This window comes from Oreochromis niloticus, linkage group LG3 (assembly GCF_001858045.2).
Source record: "Oreochromis niloticus isolate F11D_XX linkage group LG3, O_niloticus_UMD_NMBU, whole genome shotgun sequence".
Taxonomy (NCBI): Eukaryota; Metazoa; Chordata; class Actinopteri; order Cichliformes; family Cichlidae; genus Oreochromis; species Oreochromis niloticus.
Window position 1 is genome coordinate 3,876,200 of NC_031967.2, and position 24,355 is coordinate 3,900,554.

The 24,355-nt window shown below is 38.8% G+C and overlaps 1 protein-coding gene and 1 long non-coding RNA gene across 7 annotated transcripts in view; one reads left to right on the forward strand and one right to left on the reverse strand.

Moving 5' to 3' along the window:
• Positions 1-24,355, forward strand: part of pde5ab (phosphodiesterase 5A, cGMP-specific, b) — a 110,356-nt gene that overhangs the window by 18,992 nt on the left and 67,009 nt on the right. For 2 of the 6 annotated variants that reach the window (XM_005464013.4, XM_005464014.4), the window contains exon 1: positions 23,038-23,358. The exons of 2 other annotated variants lie outside the window; for them this stretch is intronic. In XM_005464013.4, coding sequence (XP_005464070.1) covers positions 23,261-23,358 — 98 coding nt within the window. In that variant the 5' untranslated portion in view covers positions 23,038-23,260. Of the gene's footprint in view, positions 1-23,036; positions 23,359-23,521; positions 23,622-24,355 lie in introns of those variants that run through there. 2 more of the 6 variants (XM_025899337.1, XM_019349224.2) reach the window with 2 other exon arrangements.
• LOC109196045 (uncharacterized) lies at positions 16,836-23,720 on the reverse strand. The gene is made up of 3 exons (XR_002057520.2): positions 23,534-23,720; positions 17,276-17,378; positions 16,836-17,140 (listed from the first exon to the last, which is right to left on the reverse strand). It is a non-coding gene; the product is annotated as an uncharacterized LOC109196045 (long non-coding RNA).

The following is a 24,355-nucleotide window of genomic DNA, read 5'->3' on the forward strand; positions in this document are numbered from 1 at the left end:
ACTTATGTAGGCTCACACAGCGGAGGTTATGTAACTGTGTAAAAGTGTTCTACAGTATGAGGTCATGTTCTCATGTAATTTTCCGCACTATATCAACACTAAATCAAATAGTGGAGACAGAAGCACATTTGAGAGTGAATTGTGTTTACCTTAGTCTAGGACAGAAATGACATTTGTCTTACAGAAAGACAGCACATCCTGGACAATAAAGACATCTTCAACAATGCGGAATCAATATAGGTACCAAATGTCCCCAAAACAGCCATACAATGTGGATTTTGAGAGAAGTGTATCCACAATTCACCAGCAGTTTTTTTTCAGCTTTCATTGCCATTTCAAAACATTCAAAACCTCAGACTTTCAAAATCATGAAGAGATTTTGAGCACCCACATAAAAAGGTATCAATAGTTTCACTGTTTAACTCTTCATAAAACCATTAGTTTTTGTAGCACAGAATACAGATACATGCTTTATCATGGAGCTACATGTGATGCCGCTGCAAAAGGACTAGCATAGAGAATACCAGAGACGCAGTGGAATCACCTGAAATCTGAAAGTTATTGATGAAAATCACAATTTAAATTTAAATGAAGGCAACAATTAGCCACAAAAAATAAAACAAAATAAATCAGTTATCTGTAACAATTCAATTCAATTCAATTCAATTTTATTTATATAGCGCCAAATCACAACAACAGTCGCCTCAAGGCGCTTTATATTGTACAGTATACTCTATAATAACAGATACAGAGAAAAATCCAACAATCACATGACCCCCTATGAGCAAGCACTTTGGCGACAGCGGGAAGGAAAAACTCCCTTTTAACAGGAAGAAACCTCAGGCAGAACCAGGCTCAGGGAGGGGCGGCCATCTGCTGCGACCGGTTGGGGTGAGAGAAGGAAAACAGGATAAAGACATGCTGTGGAAGAGAGAGAGAGATTAATAACAGATATGATTCAATGCAGAGAGGTCTATTTCGTGTCCAAATTCATGGGCTGCATCCTCCTGAGGCCGCATTTGTAGACCGATTACGTCACAGCGACGCGCCGAAGGCTGTCCAAATTCGTAGACTCCTCCGAATGCAGCCGACAAATGCGTCCTCCTTTTCCCCGAATTTGAAGGATGGGTCGGGTGTGTCCTTCGTGGCCCACCATATCCCAGAATTCATAGCGCGGCCCAGCCAAACTCCAGTTTCCGGCAATGGCGGCCGCTACTAAGTTTTAAAATTACTTTTATTAATCTTTCTGGGTCACAAAATAAACTTTTAACATATTTTCAGGCGAGAATGTAGCTGTGTAAACTTCAAATATCTGCTCGGTTTATCAAGGTATTGCATATTTGCAAAAGTGCTTCGACGTTTTCGGAGACGTCTGTTACCCACGAGCTTGATAGCTAACCGATAGCTAACCGAGAGCTCGAGGGTCACTGAAGCCGCCGAGAACGGCACAAGTCCCGGCACATCATTTTCAGATCACCGCGGACTTTCGCTACTGAGGTTAAACGTAATATATAAGTCACTTAGACAACCTAAAAATGATATTGTTTGGCTTTTTTCAGTGTTTTATTTGTTCATGAGTAAATCGGTTTGGCTGAGATTAAAGATATTAGATTAGATTAGATAAAATAAAACTTTATTAATCCCCCGGGTGGTTTTCACACAGCTGAATAAACGTCAAACAGAAAACCGATTAAACAGAAGTGTGAGATGGTCGAGAATTTACGCCAGTGTCCTGTTATATTTTAGATAGCAAGGAGCAGACGGCTGTTTATTAAACTCCACCGAGACAGCGGTGACGTTAATCAGAAGGCTAGACCGTCCAATTTCACAGCCGTTTACTTCCGGCCTACCCGACCTTCTGAGGACCCGGCCCACGTAGACCGCGAAGGCCGGGTCCTCAGGAGGATGCAGCCCATGAATTTGGACACGACCATAGTGAGTAAGAAAGGTGACTGGAAAGGAAAGCTCAATGCATCATGGGAATCCCCCGGCAGCCTACGTCTATTGCAGCACAACTAAGGGAGGATTCAGGGTCACCTGGTCCAGCCCTAACTATATGCTTTAGCAAAAAGTAAAGTTTGAAGCCTAATCTTAAAAGTAGAGATAGTGTCTGTCTCCCGAATCCAAACTGGAAGCTGGTTCCACAGAAGAGGGGCCTGAAAACTGAAGGCTCTCCCTCCTATTCTACTTTTAAATACTCTAGGAACAACAAGTAAGCCTGCAGTGAGAGCGCAAAGTGCTCTAATAGGGTGATGTGGTACTACAAGGTCATTAAGATATGATGGGGCCTGATTATTTAATGTAAACAGAATTGGTCCTAGCACTGAACCCTGTGGAACACCATAATTAACCTTAGTGTGTGAAGAGGACTCTCCATTTACATGTACAAATTGGAGTCTATTAGATAGATATGATACAAACCACTGCAGCACAGTACCTGTAATACCTACAGCATGTTCTAATCTCTCTAATAGGATATTATGGTCAACAGTATCGAACGCTGCACTAAGGTCTAGCAGGACAAGCACAGAGACGAGTCCACTGTCAGAGGCCATAAGAAGATCATTTGTAACCTTCACTAAAGCTGTTTCTGTGCTGTGATGAGCTCTGAAACCTGACTGAAACTCTTCAAATAAGCCATCCCTCTGCAGATGATCTGTTAGCTGTTTGACAACTACTCTTTCAAGGATTTTTGATATGAAAGGAAGGTTGGAGATTGGCCTATAATTAGCTAAGACGGTTGGGTCTAGGGATGCTTTTTAAGTAGAGGTTTAACTACAGCCAGCTTGAAGGCCTGTGGTACATAGCCGATTATTAGAGATAGGTTGATCATATTTAAGATTGAAGCATTAATTAATGGCAGGACTTCTTTGAGCAGTTTTGTAGGAATGGGGTCTAAAAGACACGTTGATGGTTTGGAGGAAGTAATTATTGAAGTTAACTCAGAAAGATCAACTGGAGAAAAAGAGTCTAACTGAATATCAATGGTACTAAAAGTAGCTGTAGATAATATTACATCTGTCGGATGATTATTGGTAATTTTTTCTCTAATGATAAAAATTTTATTTGTGTCAGAAATTCATGAAGTCATTACTAGTTAACGTTAAAAGGATTGATTGGGGCGATCGTGGCTCAAGAGTTGGGAGCTCGCCTGGCAATCGGAAGATTGCCGGTTCAAGCCCCGGCTTGGACAGTCTCGGTCGTTGTGTCCTTGGGCAAGACACTTCACCCGTTGCCTACTGGTGGTGGTCAGAGGGCCCGGTGGCACCAGTGTCTGGCAACCTCGCCTCTGTCAGTGTGCCCCAGGGCAGCTGTGGCTACAATGTAGCTTGCCATCACCAGTGTGTGAATGGGTGGATGACTGGTTGTGTAAAGCGCTTTGGGGTCCTTAGGGACTAGTAATACAAATACAGGCCATTTACCATTTTGGGAATGGTCATTCTTATCTGTGTGTTTATATATGTACAAAACTGAAAACAGTACTACCTACACTCTCAAAATACAGAACTGAATTAGGAGAAAACACTTTTAAATACGCTACCTCTTTTTCCTGGAATAACAAACAAAAGGATCTGAAATTTTCAAACGCAACAGTTCTCTTGGTCAGTGTGACTTCTTTTAATGTTGCTCTTGTAATGATCTGACTTCCAGTCTTGTAAAAACAGAGCACTGAAAACCTGTATGTGCCAACCTGTATGTGCCAGACACTGGTGCCCGGTGGCACCAGTGTCTGGCAACCTCGCCTCTGTCAGTGCGCCCCAGGGTGGCTGAGGCTACAACGTAGCTTGCCATCACCAGTGTGTGAATGTGTGCGTGAATGGGTGGATGACTGGATGTTTAAAGCGCTTTGGGGTCCTTAGGGACTAGTAAAAGTGCTATACAAATACAGGCCATTTACCATTTGTTGGCTCAATAGAGCTCTGACTTTTTGTCAGCCTGGCTACAGTGCTGAAGAGAAACCTGGGGTTGTTCTTATTTTCTTCAATCAGTGATGAATAGTAAGATGTTCTGGCTTTGCGGAGGGCTTTCTTATAAAGCAGCAAACTATTTCTCCAGGCTAAATGATGATCTTCTAAATTTGTGACACGCCATTTCCTCTCCAGCTTACAAGTTATCTGCTTTAGGCTACATGTTTGAGAATTATACCACGGAGTCAGGTACTTCGGATTTGAGGCCTTAGTTTTCACTGGAGCTACAGTATCCAGAGTCGTACGTAGTGAGGAGGTAAAATTATTAACAAGATAATCGACCTCTGTTGGGGTAGCGTTCAGGTAGCTGCTCTGCTCTATGTTGGTACAGGCCATTGAAGATGGTAACAGTGGGTGGATTATATTCTTAAACTTAGTTACAGCGCTTTCAGAAAGACATCTACTGTGATAAAGTCTACTCTCCACTGCTGTGTAATCAATTATTGTAAATGTAAATGTTATCAGGAAATGATCAGACAGGAGAGGGTTTTCAGGAAACACTGTTAAATGTTCAGTTTCTATGCCATATGTTAAAACAAGATCTGGAGTGTGATTAAAGTGGTGGGTGGGTTCTTTTACAGTTTGAGAGAAGCCAATTGAGTCTAATAACAGATTAAAAGCTGTGTTGAGGCTGTCATTTTTAGCATCTACATGAATGTTAAAATCACCCACAATAATTATTTTATCTGAGCTGAGCACTAAATCAGATAAAAAGTCTGAGAAATCAGACAGAAACTCTGTGTAAGGCCCAGGTGGACAATATATGATAACAAGTAAGACTGGTTTCTGAGTTTTACAGCTGGGGTGGACAAGGCTAAGCATCAGGCTTTCAAATGAATTAAAAGTCTGTCTTGGTCTTTCGTTGATTAATAGGCTGGTGTGAAAAATTGCTGCCACACCGCCCCCTCGGCCTGTGCTAATATTTAATAATCCACATTTCACTGTTTTACTCTTTGGTTCAGATGTGGATACTGTATTGTTCTTTCTTTGTGATTTTTTTATGTTTAAGTTGTTTATTGTTGGTTTTTAGTTTGTTTTTTGTCTGTTTGGGAGCTGACATAGTCTCAATGGAGATGGGTTTTTGGGGGGGGTAACATGAGGAGAGAAGCTGCAGAGAGGCGTGTAAGACTGCAACTCTGCTTCCTGGTCCCAACGTTGGATAGTCATATTTTGGGGGGTTTAAAAACTTGTCCATATTTCTAGAAATGAGAGCTGCTCCATCCAAAGTGGGATGGATGCCGTCTCTCCTAACAAGACCAGGTTTCCTCCAGAAGGTTTGCCAGTTATCTATGAAGCCCACATCGTTTTTTGGACACCACTCAGACAGCCAGCAATTTAAGGAGAACATGCGGCTAAACATGTCACTCCTGGTCTGATTGGGGAGGGGACCAGAGAAAACTACAGAGTCCGACATTGTTTTGGCAAAGTTACACACCGATTCAATATTGATTTTAGTGACCTCCGATTGGCGTAACCGGGTGTCATTACTGCCAATGTGAATTATGATTTTACTGAATTTACGTTAACCCCTAGCCAGCAGTTTTAAATTTCCCTCAATGTCGCCTGCTCTGGCCCCTGGAAGACAATTGAATATGGTTGCCGGTGTCTCTAGCTTCACATGTCTGAGAACAGAATCACCAATTACCAGAGTTTGACCCCCGGCGGGTGTGTCACCGAGTGGGGAAAAATGGTTAGACACATGAACAGGTTGGTGGTGTACCTGGGGCTTCTGTTTAGGACTATGCTTCCTCCTCACCGTCACCCAGCCGCCCTCTTTCCCCAGCTGCTTGGGGTCTGCTGGGGTCTGCTGGGGAACAGCTAGCGGGGCCTACGCTATCTTCGGCTGCACCAGCCACAGGGGCCTGGCTAGCTACGGGTGAATGAGGGGTGCGAAGCCGAGTCTCCAATTCAGTAATCCTGGCCTCCAGAGCTGCAAATATGCTACATTTGTTACAAGTATCATTACTGCTAAAGGAGGCCGAGGAGTAACTAAACATCTGACACAATGAGCAGGAAAGTGCAGGAGGGACAGGTGAAGAGGCCACGCTGCTAGCGAGTCGGCTACGAGCTAAGCTAAGCTAGCGAAACAGTACAGACACAGTGAGTGAATACTTTGGCTATAAATTAGGTAGTGACAACACAGAAAGTGTGCTTCAGATGAAACACGTGAAGATTATACTATAAAAAAGGAATGTAGTTATAAGTTTTTAATTAAAGTGCTAAGCAGATAAGCTGCTCAAAAAACACCACTGTGTTTGAGCAGGAACAGGAAGTGATACTCTACTGCAGAGAGAGCGAACACCAAGTGACAGCGCCACCTGAAAACAGTTGATATCAGTGGATCTCATTGTCCTGAAATGTTCACAATATTAACTTGGAATATTTTTCTTTGAGTTTCCCAGAAAGAAACAAAAACATTAACATTTAAAAGGAATGCAGCTGTTGCTTATCAGTTTAAGCAGTTGTTTCACCCTAAACATAACCTACATAACTATTGACCAGGGACCATGATCAGCAGTCTTACCAATCAGGGATAAGTGGAGGCATTTGCATGCACATAATGGAACAAACACCGTGCAGTGTCTGTTTATAGGTTAGTAACCAAACACCATCTAACAACCCTGGAGAATAACACAACGCAGAGATCTACGCACCTATACAAACAGCTTTAATGAGTGTGTTTCCACTCATCAGTGATCTTTTCCATAGGGGGATTTTTTTCCACATACATGTCCACACATGTACTTTAAAGGCAAGTACGACATAAATTATTGAGGAATTTAATTTAAAAACCACTGATGATTCATTCTGATGTGGATCTAATTTTTCCATTTAAACGTTTGCTGTGCTGAAAGATTTGCTGTGTTGTGTGATGTGATGTTTTACAGGGACTAAAGTTTAGTCTCAGAGTGTATCGAGACCTAAACATCAATCATCATTTCTCTTAGTTTTCTTTCAAATTGTTCTACTTGTTTCTATTACTGTGCTCCGACAATCACTCATCCAGTCGACTGCAAAATGGGGCCACAAATAAATAAATAAATAAATTAATTAATAATGCCAACATGGACAGCTTTTTTCTGTTGATGAAGAGTCTGTGACATCTAGGGTAAATGGACATTGAGTTTAAATTTTTTTCCTATCAACACTCAATTGTTATCTTAACTAGTAATGCACTGATTGCCATGGCATTTGACTCAAAGATCTCTATTCCATCATGATGAAGATGGTGTTATATGTCAATGTCATCATCATCATCATCATCGGATCCCAATTTCAACTCATCATTAAATTATTACTAATGACCACGTACTTGCCAAACAGCTAAGGTTATCTTTTCTCTCTCTAAGTGCTATATAAACACATGAAGTATTTTTCTTTTGGCCAAATTCAGCTTACTACAACAATTACATATTGACATCTTTTAGTGGCACACCTCCAGTGTTTGCTCATTGTAACAAACATTGGCTGCTAAGATAATTTATTGGTTTTGTTGCATCAACGTTACCTTCAGAAATAAACTATTATATAACTCATCATATTATCTCCCAATCAGGGCAGCAGATGATACTACAGCCCTCTGTAATTACCTAACAAAATACAAAGTTCAGAATGAGATCACTGGCAAAGAATGCCATAAAATATGAGGGGGAAATCTATATAGGCTACATTACCTTGCAAAGTGATAGATGCAGTCCAGATGGGAACATCTACTGTAAGCCTATATCTGCTGAGTTATTGAGGCCAGTATGACTGTGGAAACAGCCATAAATCTGGACAGTTACTGAAATCAGGGCAAGCATCTATTACACAAGGTAGATGAACAGGAAACTGAAAGCACTGCCTGATGTAAGGCAAAAAGCCAAAGTGCTTTTAGGAGACACAGGGGTCAATGCTGGTTCACATATTTGTGTTAAATATGTATCAGTTCTTTTCAAACTACACATTGAAACCCCTGGAATTCCAAATTGGTCTATTTATGTTTTTTAAGACAGAAAATAATTTCACCAGCCTAAAACTATTCTAACAATATGCCAGAATTATTTGATAACATAGCTATTTGACTTAAAAGTATAAAGATTCAAAGGTAAAAGGTTGAGTGCAAGAAGTGTTATTTCTAAAAACAAGTTCCACAAAAAAATGACCAAAATGTTTATTCTCTCTGTTTCACAGTTCCACTCTATTTAAAGGTAATGAAATTACAGAAATCTCAAAAAATCCTTTATATTCCCAACAAGGGAACTTACATCATTACCATTTAAACTTTTTGGTGTGATGCAAACTTCTTTTCAGCTGGGGCTAAGTTTTTTGATTTTTTTTTTAAATCTTTTTTTCTATTGCCTTGTAGGATTTTCATGAACATTCAACATTATTTTTCTGTTTACTTATTTTGCTATTCTATCATAAATCGGCTCAGCTAGTCTGCAGTTAAGTCTCAAGACTGCTCTTTTCTTATAGTAGTAGTTCACACACAGGTTGGAGGTATTGTTTGTGTTGCCTTCTCCCATGAGGAAAAAAGTATAGACCAGAGGGAGTTGCATTGCTCTGCAAAATGGTGTGGTAGTTCTGTAGTTCAAGGCTCAACCATGCCTTCTTTGAACCTTGAAATTGTACATAAAAGAACCATCCTTTCAAATACCTAATAGTCTAGAAAATTCCAGTCTAATGAGCATAAAATCTGCAATTTTTTAGTAATACCCAATTTTAGCCTTTTAGCCTATTGGAAGTTTCTCATGACTAAGGCAGGATTCTTTTGTGGCATTTATTTTTCTAGTCTTGCTAACCATACAAAGCACTTACACTACAAGTCGCACTTTACCTTTTCTTATATGTATTTCTATGTATTTATAATTTCATTCTGTGCACATAAGCACTTTTTCCATGCAGCCAGACTAGCTAATTTAAAATCATCAGTTATTCCAGCATCAATATCTTTGGTCTGTGGAGGGAGCTGAAAATCAACCCACAAAAGCCAAAAAGGCTTTGTCACCAGGAAATTCAAACCCTGAACCTACACAGCTGAACCTGATACTTGCTAAGTTTAATCACTTTTAAGCTGTGCTTGAAGCTTTTAGCACGTTGGCCTTTTCACACATTTGGATCTGCCAGTTCTCCAGTTTTCCATGTGCTTTTGGCTGTAGGAAATTGGACTGTCAGATCCTTTGGCTTTCATTGCAGTTTCTTTGCAGATTGAACAGTGTTTTAAGTTCAAGTTTTTTGGCATATTGAAGCTGCATTGTAGTTCATCCCATAGGTGCCATTAAGATGGGTTAAGCTAAGCATGTTACTGAGGTCTGGACAGAATATGTGGTTATTTATTGGGTTTGAACTGTAATTATTAGGATGCCTCAACTTTTTAGCAGTAATTTTCCCAACCACTTAATTAATTCACGGTCACTGGAGGATAGACCTTGAATAGGTTGCCAGTCTATTACAGGGCTAACACAGAGAGACAGACAAGCATTCACAACTATGGCTAATTTAAAATCACCAGTTACCTTAATATCTGGGTTAATATGTGACTGTGAGAGAGGCAGAGTACGCAGAGAACCCACATAGAGAAAACATAGAAACTCCACACAGAAGGGCCCTGGCTAGCTGCTGGATTTGAATCAGGAGACTTCTTGCTGTGAGGTGAAACTAATATGACATCTAGTCCAACTAAGCCCCATTGCTGCACTGCAATACAGCAAACAAAAGTGGTATATGGCTCCCAATGTACTCAAAGGTCATCTTATTTACAGGTTGTGTCTTGTGAAGTTGCTGCTTAGCTGCTTTGATGATTACAGGAATGCAGTTTCCTGTGTCCTTAGGTGAAGCCTACCCCAGTGACGGTAGTTCAGTTTAGTAATGTAGTCCTCATTTCTAGCACAGGATAGGGAAAGATTATGTGATATTTTCACAGTAATTGTCATTTTTTGCTCTGTGCAATCAAAGGCTTCTCTGTGATTTCTGAGAAAAACAGCTCCATTTGAGCTGGAGGAGAGCAGCTCTCTGTCACTCTGACTCTCTTGTGAGAGTTATTCCTGCTGTCCTCACTCTGTGCTGACACTGTGCAGACACGCATCTGTGTTTTCTCCAACATTTACTGGATGGAGGGAACCCATTAAACACAGCTCTGCTAACAAACAGTCCTGTTTTAAGGATCAGAGGTGATTCTGAAAAAAAAGACTTTTATCTCCTCAAGTGAATATTTTCAAAGCTTGCTGCTCCTGGCAGGACCGACTTGTGTCATTTTATTTTATTTTAGTTGTAAACAAGCTGTAGCCTAAAGTTATACCTTGAATCTAAGATGTGTAAACTTCTGGTTTTCAGCAAAAGTTACTAGATTTGTATCAGTCTACAAAAGACAATGGAATCCCCCCGCAATGACTTAACAATATCCAGTCACTGATAGCGGTTTGAGAGCTGAGTCTTAATCAGGTATGGCCGATTGTCCGGTCAGGTCTTTATTTTTGATGGAAAAGATATGGATAGAATCCACTGACACCAAGAGTACAGTAAGAAAAACACAGGAGAATTATGCCAACCTTTACTTCTGTATACTGTGTATGTGAGCGTACAGTGCCCTTCATTATTTTTGCATAGTTTTGTGTAGTTTTTTGTAGTTTTGCCACAAACACAGTTGATTGTAACTCAAACAAAGAATATTTAGCTGAAGCAATTTTACAAAGAAATTTGTGTTTAAGAAATACAGCCATTTTATACACATTGCCCCCTTTTCAGAGGTTCAAAATTCATAGAACAATTGGCAAGGAGTTTTATGTTTGCAAGTCAAAATAAAAACCGATATAATATCTGAAGTTGATTCAAGGTGTTGAATGTTTACTCATTACCATAATTTTTATGTAATTTTAAAATAGGCTGAAACCCCCAAATAAACCATAAATCAGAGAGACAACAAAATCTTTAGACGTGGCCTAAAGATGGTGCATTGTTTTAAAAAAATGAATGCACACCAACTCAGCAACAGTCCAGCACACTCTTGCGTCAGCGCTGCTGGACACTGTCAAAGTTTACAATCAGTCCTCATGAATGGAAATACAGAGAGTTTACAACAAAGTGCAAACCACTGATTACGACTAGGACAGATTCGACTTTGCCAGAAAACATCTAAATGAGCCTGCTTAGGAAAAAAATCTTTAGAGAGATCAAACCAAGATCGTATCAGATCATATTAACTGGGAAGAGATAATTATGGAAAAGGAGAGAAACAGCTCATGATCTAAAACATACCATAGTTGAGGTAGCATTATAGCATGGAGATTTATGGCTGCCAGTGGAACTGATAGCTGTAAATAGAACCATGTTTACTGATGATGTGACATCTGATAGAAGTAGCAGAATGAATTGTGATGTCTACAGGGCTGTACTCTGTGCTCAGATTCAGCCAAATGCTGCAAAAGTGATCAGACAGCACTGTTAAATTCAACACTAAATACAGAAAAGAATCACAAACTGGAAATACTGAAGTGGCTGCAATAAAGGTCTTCTAAACATGCAGACATGGGAGGGAATTGGTTTTCAGGATTAAAAATAGTCTAGTTTGTCTCATTCATTTTGAACTGTGAAAATGATATGAAATGTCTGTAATTTCCTAATTTTAATTTTCCTTGATTTTAAGTTAGCTCATTGGATTATACAGAGTCAAGAATAGAAAAAAACTGTCTGAAATTGACCATTTAGGGCAATCTGAAGCCTGAGCTGCTGAACTCACTATTTGGAATTTTGATTGCTTCGAGTTCTGATAGGTTTTTAAAACTAGTTTTTGTCAGTGTGCCGCTCTGTCTGTAGAGAGCTCAACGCATTTTGAATTACTTCTGATAAACCTTTGTAGTGGTGTAGAGTGGGATCATCTTAACAGTCCACTCTAATTTGTTTTATATCCACCAAACTCTTTCTTGAAAATTGACAAAACGTCTAATATCTTGGAAACTATGGTTCTTATTGTGTATTGTTAACAAAACAAAATTCATTTAAAGATTTCAAATATAAACATTTGACCTCTGACCTCTCCTTTTAGGTCACTAGATTGATCCGAAGGTCAAAGTAATAATAATGCAATATAGAACTATTTAAAACTATGTTTCTTACTGCCATTGATGACATTGACAACATATAGACATATATAGAATGGAGATTCTAAATATCACATTACTTTGGACCTCTGATTTCTTCTTCAAGATTCAATAGGGTCAAACTTTCACAAATGTCTTTTAAAACTATGCTTCTACACCCTTTGTTTGCATTGGCAACATTTAGAAAATGATACAGGTGATTACGTTAAAGTTTGTATCTAAATGTCATGTTGCATTTGAGGTGGGTGTAGCTAAGTCATCTACTGACTGGAAGGTTAGTGGTTTGATCCCTGGCTCCCCCAGTCTATGTGCCAAGTATCCTTGTGCAAGATGCTTACGCCAAGTTGCACTCTGATGCATCTGTCAGAGTGTGAATGTTAGTTAGTAAGCACTTAAAAGCATAGAAGAAAGTGCTTGTGTGACTGGGTGAATGTGGCATGTTGTATAAAGCGCTTTGAGCAATATATAAGAATCAGTCCATTTGACTTCTGATCTCACTTTTACATTTAACAATATTTCTTTCAAGCTGATCCCAAAATACATTATACAGAATACTGTATAGAGAAAGAAAAGCTTGGTTTGAAATAAAACATTATGCAATAACATGTCCAATTATTTACAAATCAATACCCATTATCCATTACCTATTGCTACATAATGTTTATATACAAAATACATTACTATTCCCTTAAAAGTAAATACTTCCCAGAGAGTGAGCTGTCTTGGCAGAGGTTTGGACTCTCTGAGTGCTTCTTGTTTTTGCGGTTGTTTTTCTATCTGGTTTTAACTAAGCACTTCCAGGATCATTTAAAGAGAATGCCCACAGATGATTATTCTTGAATTTGCACAAGGGCCCCTTCATCACATTAATGATGGGCATTTCTCAATGCAGTCTGACAAACTGGCATTTAAAGAGAGGCCTGTTTCTACAGTCTACCAGATTTTATTTCTTCTTCTTCTTCTTCTTCTTCTTCTTCTTCTTCTTCTTCTTTTTTTTTTTTTTTTTACAATATTCATTTACAGTTCATCACAATGTGTTTCTTTTGTGAGACACAATGATACAGTGGTTAGCATTAGTTAGTTAGTGGATGCTGTTTTTTTGTTTGTTGGTTGATTTATTTGTTTTAAATTGTATGTATTTATTTTATTTAAGCAGTTAAAAAAACTGAAATTTAATTGTGTGTGTGTGCGTGTGTGTACCTGTTTAGACATCTTTGTGGGGGGATCTAAAATTGGAAGTTGGACCAACAGCCCTTATGGGGACCAAAATACCCGTCCCCACGTGCTTGAAAGCATTTTTGAGGCTCAAAATGTCGTTTTAGTGTCAGGGTTACAGTTAGTTTATGGTTAGGTTTAGGGATTTATTTTTCATGGTTAGGGTTAGGGTAAGCAGCTAGGGAAAGCATTATGTCAATGAGATGTCCCCAGTAGGATAGCAACACCTGACGTGTGTGTGTGTTTATGCGTGGTACTGTAAATGTTAACTCATAGTTTGCGCTGCTTACAGCAGTGACCTTCTTGTATCCCACAGCAGGCATCTCAGTGCTTGTTTCATGGGGGAGTGACAGTTTAAGTCATCTCAAAGCTTTTCTGCCTGCTCCTGTGGAAAAGAAATAAACTGGAACGTTTTGTGGTCCTGAGGCCTTAAAAGGACAATTCCGGTTTATCCAAAATTGGTCTTACTTTTATAGTCATACTCATACAGTTGAATGATACATTATACTCACGAACACGAGCTGGGACTATGGCAGAGAACAAAAAAGTAATTTAAACACAAGCACCCAGATTAGACAGACTGTAAACAAATCCCAGGTCACCCTAACCAAGGGCTTTTAATTCCTAATTCTCTAAGGATTTAAAAGTAACATTGTCAGATGAGGTAGCAAAAAGTCACATGCTTGCTAGATGCATCACCTCAGACAACAGGAAATGAAATATATTTGATTGTTCAGCTTGAATTTGTTTTTTAAAGTTTAACACACTTGAACATGACTATGTTCATTCCATTTAGCTGACAAATGACAGTGTCAGTTTGTCCCAAACTTCAGTTCAGTACAAGACTGTAAGTTCTCTTTGAGACTTCTTTTGGTACATCCTGTGATCCAAACATTACTGTCAGATGTGTATTACCATCATACTGCCACTCCTAAAATGGAAATCCTACATTTTGATATTGCAGCTGTTGTTATGTGTCAGGTTTACTATGCTGTTAGGTTTACGGCAGACACTAGATTTAATTATTACAGGCTGAGTTAACTCTCATTCCACATTTAAACTGGTCTTCTCCCACACAGAACATGTAACTTCTCTGCTCACACTGTTTGGCTCAATCGACTGGTCTCTGTGTAGTCTCACAATGAAAGGAAACACCAGGTCACTAGCTGGTTTTGTCCAGTGAAGTTAATTTGAAGACAACAGCTCTACCCCTTGTTGACAAAAAAGACAAAATGGTAGCATGTTTTGTCCTTGTTTCTCTATGGTGGGCCTCTCTGTTGTTTCTCTGCTCTTTACCATTCAGGGCAAATGACCCTCCCTGAGTTTCATTTTAGAGGTGTCTTCCTGTTAAAAGTGGGGGTTCCACCTTCCCACGGTGGCTAAGTGCTTGCTCTGGTTGATTTTGGTAACATAAAAAGTTTTGAGGAAACTTTTGTTGTCAGTTATACAGACAAATTGCTAAAATTTTATGTAAGTAAATTTGAGTTGATATTGTTTTCCTTTGTAGCTCAAATGCTCTGGGAAAGCATTCTCATGTACTTGATGAACTGAACCAGGCAAGAACAAATGTCTCTGAGTCTGAGGCTGGACACTTGAATTTGAACCCAATCTCACCACTTGGGTGACATTTTTGAAAGCTCCCTCTGCAGTTATTAAAACATTTTCCATTATTACGGCTTTGTTTATGGCCTGCTACAGAGACATTAACAAATCCATTACAAATTCACAAAATTTGTATCCAGGGGTTGAGTGCCATTGCCCTTCCTTATAATGACAATATTAAACATCTGAGGTCTAAGTGAACATCAGTGATGACCCAAAACCTAACACCGAAACCTAACCCTAAATCTGAGTTTTGGGGCAAATCAAGTGTTCTGATTGCATTTCTTTTCAACTGATTGCTCAGTTGAGGCTTGTTTGTGGTTGCTCTGTTGGGTTGAAATCATGTGATTCATCTGACTGAAGAATATCCCATTTCTTTCCCTGTAGAAATCCTTTGGTTACTTTCTTTAGCTGCTTTGGATCGTTATCCACTTGCACTATGAAGCACTGTGTGATCAGTTTTGCAGCCACTGGTATAGCTCTACAGACTCCTCGGTTAATCCTGCTTCTTCTGTCAGCTCTCACATTAATAAACATTAGTGACGTAGTTCCACTGGCAGCCATACATCATTCTGGTATGAGTTATTTATTTTTCAGAATCCTGCAGGCTCTTTGAGATGTTATATTAATTTAATATGGCCTTCCTGTTCTTTAGCGTAACCAGTGGTTTATTTTTCTTAACCATGGCAATGAGTCTGTCATCACGCACTTTTTTTTGTCCTTTCAGACCTTTTGGTGTTGGTGAGTGTGCCAGTTCATTAAATCTTTCTAAGAATATACCAGATTGTTGGTCTGACCACTCTTAAAGTTTTTGTTATCTCTGATAGGTTTATTTGTTTTCTTTTGGGGGGGTGGTTTCAGCCTAGTAACAGACTCCCTCACATGCACTTAACTCTCAGTGAAAAGCTACATGTTAACATTATAGATCAACTTCAGATGCTGCTGTATCTCTGCTTCATTTTTCATGGAAGAAAAAGGAGAGTAAGAAAGTAATCTAAAGATTTCTAAAGGCAACAAAACAGCATATTCTTTAGTCAGATAATTGACATGATTACAACCAAACGGAGCACCCACAAAGAAGCAGCAACTGAGCAATCAGGGAAAAATAAAGCAACTGACTGAAACGGCTTTTCAGTCAGTTGTCCAGTTACTTGTGAATCTCTAAAAATGTTTTGCTAAACAATTAATGTAATACTTTTGTTAAACCCCTTGAACTAAAGCTGAAAGTCTGCACTTCAGTCATATCTTTATTGCTTGATTTAAAATCCACTGTACAGAGGTAGAACTATTAAAACTGTCTTCAGCCAACTAAGTAGGGACCTACCTATTATTTTTCAAAATGAATAACAAAAAATGTGAATGGATGAAAATTCTGTGATTGTTCCGCCGTACCAATAACTTATTATATGTAACATATTCCAAATAAACTGGTTTTCATTAAAAAAAAGCTTGTATGACTAAATCTTTAGTGCCTTGTGATTTTATGTTTTAGCAGCTCTTCTTTCCATGAAAGTACATTACAGGGATACACTGAACAATGATTGTGAAAAATAATATTTTTCTTTTATTCTAGCATTCAAATGTGCATCTACAATGCCTCCCAAATGTGGATACTCTCACTACACTACACACACACACACACTACACACACACACACACACACACACACACACACACACACGCGCAACACATACACACACACACACACACACACACACACATACACACACACACACACAGCCTTTCAATTATGTCAGTTCTGATCTGACCTGAGGGGATAGACAAAGAGAAAGAGGAGTCGGGTGGGGGTGAGGTGACTTCAAACATTCCACTTTAATGGTCACACACATACAGTCTGGTCCAAATAAATTTGGACACTGACGCAGGTTTTTGGGTTTTTTGGGTTTTTTTTTTACCAGTTTACTGAAAAATATTCCAATGATAGTTATATAATGGGCATGAGCATAATGTGTAGACTCTTAGTTTTTATTTGAGGGCATCCACATTCAAATTGGGTGAAGGATTTGGGAGTTTCAGCTCTTTAGTTTGTGCCACCGTCTTTTTAAAGGGGCAAAAAGTAACTGAAGAAGTGACTCAAAGGCTATTTCATGGGCAGGTGTGGGTATTTCCTTTGTCATGTTATTATCAATTACAGTAAGCAGATAAAAGGCTGGAGTTGATTTGATGTGTGGTGCTTGCATTTGGAAGATTTTGCTTTGAACAGACAACATGCGGTCAAAGGAGCTCTTCATGCAGGTGAAACAAGCCATCCTTAAGCTGCAAAAAAAAGGAAAAAAAACCCATCAGAGAAACTGCTACAATATTAGGAGTGGCAAAATCTCAAGTCTGGTACATCCTGAGAAAGAAAGAAAGCACTGTTGAACTTAGCAACACAAAATGACCTGGACTTACACGGAAGACAATTGTGGTGGATGATCGCAGAATTATTTCCATGGTGAAGAGAAATCCCTTCACAACAGCCAACCAAGTGAGCAACACACCAGGAGATCCAAGTCTACCATAAAGAGAAGAAAATTGAAGTAATACAGAGCATTCACTCTAAGGCCCAAATCACTCATAAACCTCAAGAATATAAAGGCTAGATTGAACTTTGCTAGATTGAACAAAAAAACAAACAAAAAACAAACAAACAAAAAACAAAACATCTAAAGGAGCCAGCACAGCTCTGGAAAAACATTGTTTGGACAGATAAAACCAAGATCAACCTCTGCCAGAATAATAGCAAGAAAAGAATATGGAGAAGGTGTGGAACAGGTCATGAGCCAAAGCATAGCACATCCTCTGAAAACATAGCACAGGCAGTGTGTTGGCTTGGGTGTGCATGGCTGCCAGTGGCACTGGAACACTAGTGTTTATTGATGATGTGATACAGGACAGAAGCATTCGAGTCTGAGCGTTCAGAGACATACTGTCGGCTCAAATGCAATCAAATTTATTTATGTATTATCAAATACTGAATAGAGATATAAATAAGAAAAAAGAAGCTTGTATCTGCTGGTATCCCTTCTTTCTAAACATTTGACTGACCAGAGGTTATATTGTCTCTGATTGGTTGGGTGTGCTGTGCAGTTGGTGGGAGGTTGAAAGGGGGTTGAGATGGATTTCCCCTAGATGAACAACCACCATCTGCTGGTAAGATGACACCACCAATGGGGGGCAAGTGTCCAGCTGGGAGGGACATGAGAGACCAGAGCAGCAAGAGCAGACACAGACACTGAAAGCCATTAGATTTTATCAATAAAATCTGGAGCTCCTCCAGGCATGTGATTTGCTATAATAATTGAAAAGCTAATTACTGGGAGAGTTGATTGTGTGTAGTACAACTTTGAATTAGTAGTTTTATTACAATACACAGGTTAAGAAAGGTCAGGGCAGATAAACAATGCATACTTTGAGACAAAACTTGAGGAATTTCTGTATTTTCTTACATTCACACCAGTTTTAACTGATAGAGATTATCACTTTTAAACAAAATACTGAAAAATCTTGGTGACTGTTTATTCCTTAGAGATGATGCATTGATATAATTCATGATAATTTAGTATAAAAACTCTTTGGTGCTTGTTTCTCATCCTTTTATGCATTAGGATTATATTACACTCATGCATGCGTATTCACTGTAACTTGTTATAATGCTAATTAGCAAGTACACTGCTTTTTGCCATTGTTCCATATTTCAACATCTGTGACTTAAGAATCTGTCTGTAGCTTATAGTTGTGAAGTGTCTGTAATTTCACACTGTCAGTGTACTGTATAAGTTTTCAGTCTTTGAACAAGCTGAGGTCTAAAGTCACCAAGTTTTAAAACATTTTTTTAGAATCATCTTCCAAGTGCTGGCAATCAGGGGAAAAAAACAAAGGGTGAAAGGTTCTGAGCTAAATTTATAGTTATCACTGATGATTACTTAAAACTCAAAAGGTTAAACAAATAGTTAAATATTTTCTCCAAAAATATGCAAGGATGAGTGGAAGCCTTTGTGTGGACATCTGTACTCTGATCAAACTAACCAATGCTGCAATCACATAAGGGAAAATTACTTGGAAACCACAGTGGAAGCAAAATTATTGGGAGCATGACCTTTGAGATGTTTACTTTGAAGACAGACCAGGCCTGTGACCACTCTCAGTTAGTTGCTGTCTTCAAAGAACTTTGGTGTGTCAGATAGCAAGAATAAAAATCAGTCTGCCATCAGTTTGTAATTGAATGGGGTCAAGGTGGAGATTGCATTGCAATTAAATTATATTTAACTATGAAAAATTGGCAAAAAATGCAAATCTACACAGAAATTCACATTAGCACCTTAAATTCAGATTCCAACCAGAATCTTATACATTGAAATTGAGTTACTCCTAGAAAAATAGTGACATAGTTGTGTAATTAACAGCAACATGATAAAAACACTTGCATTTATTTAATCATAGCAAACCCAATTGAGTAAGATAAGATAATAAGAAAAAAAGAATAAACAGAAAAAATAGATAACTAATATAATAGTGTACAAAAAAGCCAAAACCAAAACTATGTAAAAGTGAATATATACAGTAAAATACATCAAGACTTTTCTTTTAATATGTACATAAGGTCCAGTGGGTGTGATAATAATACACCTGTATTTTTAAACATTGCAGTGTATTGGCAGTTGGCAGTCCTTTCAAGTTGGGTGGCAGTTGTGTGGAGAAGCCCTCAACCCAGACGACCAGATGGATGCCACAACTACTTGCAACCATTTGCAAAAAGCAGGGGAAAAAATCAGTACAACCACTGACCACTGCCTGAAAAATGCACAGGAGAGACAAAGAGACAGACCTAAATGCCAGTCAGTAAAAATAAGTTTTATGGGTAGACTCAGTGGAGGGAACAGATTTGACTCTTCTATGAATTTAAACCTTGAGCAAGGGATAGTCAGAAGCACCCAGTCAGCTGACTGGAGAGACCTGGAACCAAACCATGAAGGGGCAAACAGGAAGATCTTGAAATTGATTCTGAACCTCACTGGCAGCCATTGGGGAAAAACTAAAAGAGGTGAGATATGATCTCTTTGTTGAGTGCCTGTAAGGAGCTAGCACCCGTATTTTGGACAAGATAAAGATGAGAAGGAGAAGACTGACTGAGTCTGGTGTAAAGTGCGGTAGTCCAAGTAGGAGGAAATGAGAACATTAATGACAATTTCGCGACAACGAGATTGCAGTCCTGTTTTTACTCTAGTGTGACTGATTCTTTACTCACTGGCATATGCATTCTACTAAATAGTGGAATCCTGCAACATAGGTAGAGAGCTAAACACGAGTGAGATTATTGTACAAGAAGAGGCAATAGCTTTGATTGATGGGTCCCATCAAAGCTCTGGATTTTGTGTAGACTTTGCTGTCTTTAAAGCTACTTTTTTATGGATTCCCTTTTTGAAATTTGTAGTTCTGCAGTGTTTAGGTTGAAAAAAAATCCCTCTACCTTACATGTACACAACAAATTTAGGTCTCAGTTTAAGGCCCTAAAAATAGGCCAGCATCTATCGTAAAGACTTGTGCTATAATGTTTAACATTGCTTCCTTCATTTACAGAATGTTCCCAAATATTCACATAACCTTCTGTCAAAACTGTGTAAACACTGTCAAGAAATCATTTCTAATGTTTCCCTGAAACACCTTCACAGGCAAGCATTTAAGGCTCCTGTGTTGCAAAAAAGAAAGAAAGAAAGAAAATTCCCCCAAAACAGAAAACAGTTCTGCTACTGTATCCCTGTCTCTTTAAAAATATCTTCTTGGCAATGGGAGCAATGTCATTTTTAACCATATGGAACATTCTTTTAGTCTTCCCAGTACATTTCTCCATCAATTGTTAATGTTTATGTGCAATTGTGAGAGATAAAACACACCTACAGTCAGTTATCCTCAATACTAAATGTTTTGAGGATTACATTCTGACCTAAAAATATGCAAATTGAAGACAATCAACAATTCTGCAACAGAACAAAAAATGTTATGCTGTTAGCAAGTACACTGCTTTTTGCCAGTGAATGCAAATGTGCACTAATTAATAGATACAAAAGCTTGCTAGTAAGTCCTCAATGCTAACCAGTTTTATTCAACTGGCATAACCTGAGGCAATTTTGGACTTTGCACAACTTCCTTTCTCCTCAGCATGAGTTACCAGAAAGAAGCAAGCTGTAAGATCTTTGAATGTATGGGAATGGTGTTTTTTGTTCAGAATATGGTCTTACTGAGATCTAGTCAGAATAATGTGGTAGATGTGGTGAGCATGATCTGACTTTTGACTAGTGGACTGGAATTCTAGTTTGCTTTGGGACCATTTTTAGGCTTTGGCTTCATTTTCCTATTTCTGTTTGTTTAGTTTGAATCACAAAAAGTACTTGGTTAGAGTTAGAAAAAGATTAAAACACATCTTTTTACAATGTGAACCACAAATGCTAAGCCAAATTTGACATACATTACTGCTTCTTTCTGCTACCTTTTGACTGGGGTCATTTTTTAGTGATGACAGTTATGGTCTGTGTGGAAAATTCAGTACTTATATAATCTTTAGGATGGCACGACACAGATTTTTTTAGTATGTTTGAAATACGGCTGGGCGATATGAGGAAAATCTAATATTAACATATTTTTTGGGCTATAACACAATATACAATATATATCAGAATATGTTTAAATAACCTCCAAAAACAAATGTAATTTAAACCATATGGTGCCTGAAATTGCACTGGTATACTCATTCAAATCGACCATTCAATATTTTTTTCTACTTTTAATACAAAAAAATCTGAATGAATTGAAATTTTTTTTATTTTAACTATTTTAACCATCAGATGCACAAAATGTTGCCATGGCCACTCGATGGTTACCATAAAGCTGTTTTAACCATGGTACGTGGCAAAACCCGCCTTACCCCTAGCCCTAGTTTGAAACTAGTATCTTATAGTTTTGCTTTTGAGACAAGTACTTTTTTCACAGCACTGACGTACATATCACACACTGCAGTGTCTACAGTAAACACTGACGGACAGGGATCTGACATCAAATGTTTTAACATTTGGTAATTATTACTTGGGTTCTCTTAAACAAAGAATGTTCAATAAATGCACACCTTCCTTTCTAGTGTGAAAGGTGGAGCCAATGCAAAAAAAGCTTTAAACCTAATAGCCAGTGAAGGATGCCACATCTGGTGTCAACAAGCTGGTTGTATGCAAGTTTATGGGAAAATAGCCCTTTGGCTCCCTTATCTATGACCTCAATAAACACATTCCTTATGACTTTATGATCTCGGTCACAAGCTCACAAGTCTTACTGAATACAACATGGAGTTTATTTTGGAAATAGTGTCAAAGAGAAGGATAAACAAGATTAGACTTTACCCATGTGATTGAAACACAACTGAATATTAAGAGCCAGACAGTGTGTTCTACATCCACATTCAAAACACCACAAATATGGGACCCGTACTAACCAGAGGCTGATGCCCATTGTTACAGTACAGATATAATATGTAGTCTCAAATAAGGCTGGGCTAATTTGGTAATGTGTCCCCAGCTTGAAACAATCTAGGGAAGTAGCAAGAATACACTAACTAGTTAATAAAAGACAACGATTTATCTATGCAGAAGTATGTGGAACAATGGTCCACACGATGAGTTTAAACTGCATAATATGCTATTTTAGATGCAGAGTTAGTCTGATTGGCTGACCCATGGAAGCAAACATATAAACATCTAATGGCAAACATCAGTGATTGATGTTGTCCATTGTTTTTGAAAACAAAGCAGAATATTTCAGCAATACAAATCAAAGCCGTGTAGCAGTAGGTTTCATTTGTTATTTAATTATTTAAATTATCATTAGACTTTTATATATATAGACCAATTATTGTCGTGTTTACCGTCCTCCAATTTAAAATGGCCTTAAGTATTATTAATATTATATCTAATAATAGATAATAATAATAATAGTAATAATAATAATAGATAATAGTTAGTAGAAATAACTTTGTCAGGCTATAGTCTAACAATGTGGTTTCTACATAAAACAAACAAACAAACAAACAAAACCAAACGAAACTAAACTGTAACATCTCTCATACTTGGGTTTTTCGATTGCTACCCCCTCTCTCCTTACTCCCTCGCTCACTCGTTCTCTCTCTCCAGTTCACTCAGAGTCGCTTGACCAACTAGGAAGCGCGCAGTCACCGCTTTGATCCGCGCGCACCGACCTACCAACCGGCTAGCGAGGAGCTCTCTCTTGGATCCCCCTCTTTCTCTCCCCGCCTTGCTCCCTCTTTATTCCTCCACATATATTCGGTACCGGGTATTCCGAGGATAAATGTAATCGGAGCTCACAGTGGGGAGACGCTATTGTCGCTTTTCCCCCATGGAGGACTGTTGTTCCCCGGAAAACGAGAGGATGGAAGCGTGGCTGGACGACCACTTGGAGTTCACCCATTCCTACTTTGTCAGAAAGGCGTCAAGGTAAAAATAAGAACAAAAATTTAAAAAAATAGTGGAGAGGTCAGTGTACGTTCAGCCGGGTATATGTGACTTTCCAGGGCTTTTCTCTACAAACAAACTCTTTTATGTGCAGCCGCGCAGGCAATCAGATTCCCTTTGTTAGTTCTGACTGTTTCCATTGTAGGTGTCACTTTACCTCGCTGTTTATTCAGGAAGACTGTAAAACCTGCGCTGATCGTATCTTGACAGCAGTCATCGTCTCCAGTGGAGGTGAGCCTGCTCAGGTGCGCTACCTGCAGTGTTTTGGATGTCACACAGCTGCTGTGCTGTGGCGAGCTCCTTTCAGTGCACGACTTTATTTCGTTTCAGCATCCACTTCACACTCGCTAACACCTCTGAGAGTTGGACTGAGCCCTTCAATCATTAACTTTTACTGCTGCCAGTGATTCTGTTTAATTCTCATGGCTTGCTGTTCAATTGGTCCTTAGTGATAATTACACTTGCCTTCCATATAAAAGAAAGCACTTCATTTCGGTTGTAGCCTTCTGTTTTTGAACCTCAGAGAGTGTGGTTTGGAGCAAATTAGCCTTTCAATTTTTTCGGCAAACGCAGAATCCAAAGCAGTCTTTCTGGAACTGTAGCGGCTGTGTAAGACTTTTTTTTTTTTTACAGCACGCGTACCTGGGAATTTCATCAGTTTGGCTGCACTTCATCAGGGCACTTTATGTCTGTGTTTGCTTTAGTGACAAACCCCTTCAGACCTATTTACTCACTTAAACCACCAAGGTAACATATACTCAGTTTCTTTTTCATCCGTCACCAAATCCCAAGTCCATCATGAAATATTTTCCATTGTCAGAGGAGATTTTTTTCTCTCCCTTGTGCTGTTTTTGACACATTATGAAAGCAAAAAATTTGATTGGCTCAGAGCAAGAGGTTTGCACACATCAGCCATTCTGCCGTTCTGGTTGAGAGGCATTTCTTAGAGAGGTATTGATTCAGCCACACATCCCCTGGA